At 28.4% G+C, this 7,577-nt stretch overlaps 1 protein-coding gene across 1 annotated transcript; it reads right to left on the reverse strand.

Moving 5' to 3' along the window:
* Positions 1-681: 681 nt before the first annotated feature.
* LOC122506786 (nascent polypeptide-associated complex subunit alpha, muscle-specific form-like) lies at positions 682-6,631 on the reverse strand. Its single transcript, XM_043619102.1, has 6 exons — positions 6,506-6,631; positions 6,058-6,175; positions 5,350-5,454; positions 3,921-5,209; positions 2,933-3,134; positions 682-815 (listed from the first exon to the last, which is right to left on the reverse strand). Exons 2-6 carry the CDS (start codon positions 6,113-6,115, stop codon positions 694-696), a joined length of 1,776 nt encoding a protein of 591 aa, XP_043475037.1. The 5' UTR covers positions 6,116-6,175; positions 6,506-6,631; the 3' UTR covers positions 682-693.
* Positions 6,632-7,577: the final 946 nt, after the last annotated feature.

Here is a 7,577-nt window from a genome sequence, read left to right on the forward strand (position 1 = left end):
TTCCAGATAGAAGCATTAGGATCTATTGGCGGACGAGACATCCCTATTAAAAATCCTACGTAGGATCCAGCGTAGGATCTAACGTAGGATCCTATTAGGATCCCATGTTGAATACTAAGTAGTTAACTACGTATGAAACAGCTCAGGATCCTACGTAGGAAACCGGTTGGGAAACTATGTGGGAATTTGGGACAGGATCCTACGTAGGATCCTGATAGGAAACTATGTCGATAGAAATATCGACATTTCCTGATAGGAAACTATGAATGATAGAAATTACTAGTTTTTCACATTATATGTATGTTGTATATATTAACGTTTTAAATACTTGTCATGCATTCAATATTGAATTTTTTACTTTGTCGATAAATATTATTTTTCACGCTTATCATAATAGTATAATTTCAAACGGATTTTTAAAAATTGTAATAATTGCCTACTAAATTATATATATATATATATATATATATATATATATATATATACATATAACTAAAAAGGTTGGGGTTTTTAAAAAGTTAACGTACAACCTGTATATATTTTATCAAGAACTTTATTTAAATTGTGTTCTGTTATAAATGTAGAAAGAAACAAATCATTAGTAACCATTTTTATATAAGAGAATATTTCAGAAAATATTTTATTTAAAAATTTTAAAAAAATTGTTTAAGTAACGTAGTTGTAGTGTAGTTTTTATCTTCTCCTCTTACAGTCATTTATTTTTTGTGACATGTGACTCCATATGCGTTTCATTCGCACTGCGCGATTATCCCCAGAAGCTTTATTTTTATATTTCAACTTATATTTTAGGGCATCTAAAATTCAGAAAAAGAAGTAGATGGTTAATATTTAATCATTATTTTTTTAAAAAAAAGAAGATTTTCAAAAATTTCAAATTCAATAACGTATAAGAATATTGTTCCTGTAACATCTTCAAAATTATTTTCAAAATTTCGATTTAATTATTCATTTCTGCAATTTTGAACTACAATTCTTATTTACATTAATTTTTTAAAAATAATTTTTCAAAAAGTTGTTTGAGAATTTTCAAATCTTTTTGTTTACAATTCAATTTTACGAAATTTAGATTATTCTGAAATTCTTTAATTAAATATGTATTGGAAAAGAAAAACTATAAATTATTAAAAAAAATTGAATTATACTTAAACATTCACGCTAAAATGCTTTCAATATTAAATTTTAATCCAAAATTTTACCTGAAATACATTTTTAAATCAATATATATTTATTAGAAAACTCTACAAGAATTTAGTTATTTAAATACAAAAATAAATATTTTTATTAAATAATAGAATGTTTTTTAAAATTGAATTATTTTAAAGAATTTTAGAAACAAATTTTCTAAATAATTAAACTTCCAGTGGAAAATTTTACGAATTACACTACATACTTTTAAAAATAACTGAATTCTTGAGACGAATTTTAGTAAAATTTCTTTTTAAATAATTTAATTCTTTTGTGAAATTTTATTGAAATAGTAGATATTTAAAATAATTGAATTTTATTTAAAACGAACATGTAATATGTTTTGCCAAAGCTTGGACAAGCCACGGCGGCCAGTGCTGGCTGAGTATAGAAAAATTGTTCACAACGCTCTTTGCCAACATTGCTTTTTCTACATAAACTTCAAACAAATGATAAAAAAAAGTTTATGAATGTTTATAAATATAAATTTATTGAAAAAAATTAATACTTTACTTTTCAGTTATTCATTTTTTATTTTTATTAAATTTCATAATAATAATAATTTAACATAATTGTCTAATTTTGTAAATAATAAATTATTTAAATAAATTAAAATTATAAACAAAATTTAAACTTTAATCTCAATAATAATTTATTTCCTATTAAAATACTATTATACTTCTTACTATAAATAAAACATTATTAAAAAATTACCACTTGTAAATTAATGTTAAATGCAATAAGTAAAGTAATTTAATTTAATTTAATTATTAAAAATTTAGTTTAATTTATTTTAATTCAATTTATTATTTCTAACGTATCCCTATTTTTTCATTTTTCATTCAATAATTGTAAGTCTGAATGATACTGAGATATTATAACTTTACCGTGCACACGTGTCGTTAGCATAGTGGTTAGAGCGTTAGTCTGTAAGCCCGTAGGTTCGATTCCCCTCGTGAGCAATTTTGTTTATTTTCATAGGTTTGCGATATTTCTAGATTCCAATCGTTAGGTACTAATATATATATGAAAATCTAATGCACACTTACTGTAATTGTCTATTATTTAATTTTTAAATGTTATAAACAATTTTTTTCTCCTTCATTTACTATATCCATTTGCAAGTCTCCATCTTTAATACAATTTCAATCTTTAAGAAAAGAAATATTTTATGAATAATAACTATTTATTCATATTATTTACCATTTTGTTGTTAAATTATTTATAATTATTAATTTACGACTAATTAATAACAATATAGCATTTATTGCGGCAATATTCTCAGCCAGCACTGGTCCAGTGCTGCGCCAGCACTGTCTGTCAGCACTGGCAGGCAGTACTTCGCCAGCGTTAGACAGCGTTATTATCCCAGAGTTATGCCAGTGCTGTCTGTCAGCGTAGATGCCAGTACCGACAGTGCTGGCGCAGTACTCCGCCAGTTGTAAATTTCCCATTGGGAATTAAATTAATTTAAATATATTTATGCGATATACAGCACAATTCTGGCTTAACATTTGGCGTGCCAATTACAGCGTACACAATGAGCTAAATGTTTTGCGCACCGGTTGTTTGGACTGTGTTTGAATCAGACATTTTGGACTGCTGCCAGTAGTTTCCAAACGAAGGGTTTCGCATGCACGTATAAAGAAAATAATTTATCAAACATTTTTAATTTCAACAATACATAATAAAATAAAATAATTGTAAAGAAATTAATAAGTTATACCTTTAACTAGTTGATACTTGTCAGGAGTCAATATTTTCATGTTTTCTCTTTGGCCTCTTGGGTTTTCTTTCATGTATCTATTTTTAAGAACGTTCTTGCCCCACAGAATTTCAGACATGTCTCTGACAAATTTCGAGTCATTTTTCATTAACATCAACAGCCAAGTGTCCTCCTGGATGAAATAATTACTGCCAAGATAAACCTAGAATATAACAATAAAATTGTTTAAACCGAAGTCTGACAAAGTACTTAATTTGTTTATTTTTGGTCAGTTGTAGCGGTAGATATCACTAATTATGAACCACAATTTGGTTACGGATTTAAAATGCACTGTTTTGTAGCTGCAAATTCTTTATGATCAAACATTCTGTTACTGATAAAAAAAATATTTTTAAAGTATTTTTTATAAGTTGTTTATTATTTTCAAATTATTCAGAAATCCTTAATTTATTTTGAAAATTAAATTTTTTTTGCTGATTTATTTTTAAATATATTTTACACTACAGGCAGTAATTCTTGTAAAAAATCTAAACTCTACAAAGAATACGTTTAGAATAAGCCTGTAAACCTAGAAAAACGTCAATTTTTTCTGTTGATGTAAAGAAAATAGACAAATAATTTAATTCAATTAATGAATTTTTTTTCTGTTGTTAGACAATTTTTGAGATTTATAAACAAAGCCAATGTGAATATTGATAATACTCTGTTGAAGTTTAAAATTATATGTCAATTGTAAAATTTAAATTTCACTGAAAAAATCTTGTCTCAAGATGAGGAGAAATTCAATTTGATATGCAATAAAAATGAGTTCGGTACAAAAATGAATATAAGTTGAAAAAACATTTAAAAATACATGTTACCAAGTAATATATTTTAAATGTAAATAAATCAATTGAATCGAAGGAAGTAATCATCGATAAAAATGAAAAATAAATTTCAAATAAGAATTATTTATAATGGTAAATACAAAGAAGGTAAGAAATCTTACTTCTTCATTCTCATCTGCTACATAACGATCCCCTTCACGAGTTACGTCCCCTCTGCGTCGAGCAGTTCGATCACCTCTTCGATTAGGAGTTAGCCTACGTTCTGGAGTTGGGATACCTCTTGGACGGTCAGTTCGATCTCCTGCTCGAGTCACGCCACCTCTACGTATTGGAGTTCGATCACCTCTTCGATTAGGAGTTGGCCTAACTTCTGGAGTTGGGATACCTCGTGAACTATGAGCTTGACCTCCTCCTCGAGTCGAGCCACCTCTACGTATTGGAGTTCGATCACCTCTTCGATTAGGAGTTGGCCTAACTTCTGGAGTTGGGATACCTCGTGAACTATGAGTTTGACCTCCTCCTCGAGTCGCGCCACCTCTACGTATTAGAGTTCGAGCACCTCTTCGATTTGAACTTGGGGTACCTCCTGGACTGCGAGTTCGAACTCCTCCTCGAGTCGCGCCACCTCTACGTATTGGAGTTCGAGCACCTCTTCGATTTGGACTTGGGGTACCCCCTGGACTGCGAGTTCGATCTCCTCCTCGAGTCGCACCACCTCTACGTATTGGAGTTCGAGCACCTCTCCGATTTGAACTTGGGGTACCCCCCGGACTGCGACTTCGATATCCTGCTCGAGTCGCGCTACCTCTACGTATTGGAGTTCGATCACCTCTTCGATTAGAAGTTGGCCTAACTTCTGGAGTTGGGATACCTAGTGCACTATGAGTTCGACCTCCTCCTCGAGTCACGCCATCTCTAAGTATTGGAGTTTGATCGCCTCTTCGATTAAGAGGTGGACTATCTTCTAGAGTTTGGGTACTTTTTAGACTGTCAGTTCGATCCCCTCCTTGAGTTACGGAATCTTTTTGTTTAGGTGTTTTTTCACCTTCAGGAGTTCCATCAACTTTATGAGTAGAAATCGGACCATCTTCTGGAGTTCCATCATCCCCACGGATTACGCTACCTCTTAGAACGGGAGTTGTACCACCTTCTGGAGTTTGGATACCTCCTCGACTGGGAGTTCGATCACTTCTAATAGTTTCGACACCTTTTCTATCAGGAGTGCCATTTCTTCTAGAAATTTCATCAGGTCTCCGATCGCGAGTTAAAACACCGTTTGAAGTTTCTCCACCTCTTTGACTAAAAGTTTGACTACCTCTAGTGGTTGAATCGTCTACTAGTGTTGCATCAAGTTTTCCAGTCGGATGAGTTTTTGAAATTTCTTCATTTCTTTTAGATAAATTGAAGCCGTTTCCTGATGATGCTGTTGCATGTCGTTTTCTTTTCAGATCTTAAAAATGAATTATGAAAAAAAAGTTTAATGATGTTGTAAGTAGTATGAGTAATTTATTGGGGCAAAGTTATGGTATCCTAAAAGGTGACATTTCTCATAAACAGATTTAGAGTTGTATTTGCTAAGATTTTACTTACCGACATTTCCGAAGTGTCTTTTTACTCTCCCTTCATTTCTCGTTTCCAGAGGTGATAAAACATTTTCTTGAAAAGTGTCTTCGTACATATCCTCAGAATCAGTTTCTTAAAAAATGGAAATTAAGGTAAAGTAGATATAAAATTTCATAGAATAAATTAATAACTTTTTAAAATATACGGTTATGGAATACATTCTTCATATTTCTTGAGAAATTTCATCTTCATTTATCAAAAAGATTCGAAGAGACAATAATAAAATTATTTACAGGCAGAGCTTTTTTATGTTGAATTGTATTAAAATTTAGATTCAGTTAAAAACTGATTGACACGAAAGCAAATTTTCGAATGACTTAGAACAATACTTATATTACAAATACTGATTAAACTTAAATAAGAAACTGTTTTCAGTAAGAGGACTGTTTATAGTGAATTAAAATTTGAAAATTAGATTGAATGTAGAGTAATTTAAATATAAATCAGATTATTGGTATTTTTCAAATTTTGAAATTTATGCAGATTTATTTCAATAAAATTTTTCAATAAACAATAATAATGGAATAGATAAATAAAAATAAAATAAAAAATTATTGACATAATAAATTAATTGAACATAATGTGATTGTTGCGTCATTAATAAACTAATAATTTTTTTATATGAAACATTTCTAAAATAATGTTAGTCCATATTTACGAATAATGGGTATTTACCTATTAACTCGAGATCGGATTCATCTGAAGAAGACATAATTCTTTTTCTACCTTGCATTAAAGTTTTTTGCCGTTTAGAAAAATCTTCCTTTTCTTTGAATAATTGCTTCCTGCTTTTCTGTAAATATTTTAGAAAGCATAAATGTTTTACAACATTTGCACATAAATTCTATATTTTAAGAAAATATTCTCCTATTAACATTTTAATTATCAAGCTAATGTGACAAAAGAAATAAAATTCTCTTGCAAAAAGTTCGTTGTAGAAATTAATGTAATTATTGGTGAAAAATTTCGATTGTAATCTCAATAAGATGAAATAGTAGTAAAATTTTAATTTTATAAATTTATACATAAAATTCATACCAAGAGAATGAATAATTTAAAAAGTGTTTGTTTAGACTTGTAATTAAAACTTTTTTGACCCACTACTGAGAAATCATCTAATTACCAGTTTATTCTTTTCCTCATTCTGATCAATTTCCTTCGACCAATTTCCTTAGAAACTGATACTCCTGAGATTTGGGAAACATAACCGTTTCTTCTGGTTTTGAGAAATCAAATCTTCAATGCTACCTAAAATGAAAACGTTAAACAATACATGATTGGAAAAACATTATTTTATCTTTCTATTTACATAAAATTTTACATTAACTGTACTTAACGTAGTCCAGACTAAATCACCATACTATCAATATTGTCATTTTTTATTTAACTTGACTTTTTTACCATTTTGCAACATTGAAATTGAGATTTTCTCACACATGCCTAGAAATTCTCAATACGTATGTACATAAGTATATTTACTTATGTATTTTTATATGTTGCTTACAAAAATTATACAAGAATTTTTTAAACAAAACTTTTATTAAAATTGAAAAAACATAACTCATATGTAAATTTTTATGATAATTCTAGATAAATTATAATTTTAAAAACTACTTTTTTGGAATCGTTTTTAATTTTGGAAATATAGAAATTGAAAATAATTTAATTTAAAGAAATTATAATGAAATAATTCTGAGAAGTACTTTTTAAATTAATGTTTGAATATAATTTTTTAAAACTCATTACCCTTCAAAGATATTTTCCATTGAAATTTGTTGAAATTCAATTATTTTGAAAACTGGCAGTTTTTGGTAGGCTTATCTAAAACAATAAATTAACATATTAATGAAAACATTTAGATTGGTTGATTTTTTGCACAAGATACGAAAAAACAATATTTCTCTTGTCAAAATCGAAAATTTTGACAAATTAGTATATTAAGCAGCTGAATAAAAAATTTAGTAAAATATAATAAAGCTCCTCTTCATATAAGTTATTGTAAAAAGTGTAAGAAAAATTGAAAATGTTAAATTCAATGATATTTTGATTTGGCGTGGACTAGCTTATTTATTCATTAATATAATTTAATTAAAATTTGTTTTATGTATGTGTATATATATTTTTAAATTCAATTTCGAAGGTAAATGTTTATAAAGACAGTTTATTTATAGGGAATAACAAACACACCAATGTAT

This window comes from Leptopilina heterotoma, unplaced genomic scaffold (assembly GCF_015476425.1).
Source record: "Leptopilina heterotoma isolate Lh14 unplaced genomic scaffold, ASM1547642v1 Lhet_430, whole genome shotgun sequence".
NCBI lineage: Eukaryota > Metazoa > Arthropoda > Insecta > Hymenoptera > Figitidae > Leptopilina > Leptopilina heterotoma.

Bases quoted from the DNA above. Each gene is read 5' to 3' on its own strand.
- LOC122506786 (XM_043619102.1), bottom strand. From the start codon at position 6,115: ATGCAAGGTAGAAAAAGAATTATGTCTTCTTCAGATGAATCCGATCTC. The intron at 5,455-6,057 runs GTAAATACCCAT...CCATTTTTTAAG, and splicing joins ATCCGATCTCGAGTTAATAG to AAACTGATTCTGAGGATATG. The intron at 5,210-5,349 runs GTAAGTAAAATC...TTCATTTTTAAG, and splicing joins AAGACACTTCGGAAATGTCG to ATCTGAAAAGAAAACGACAT.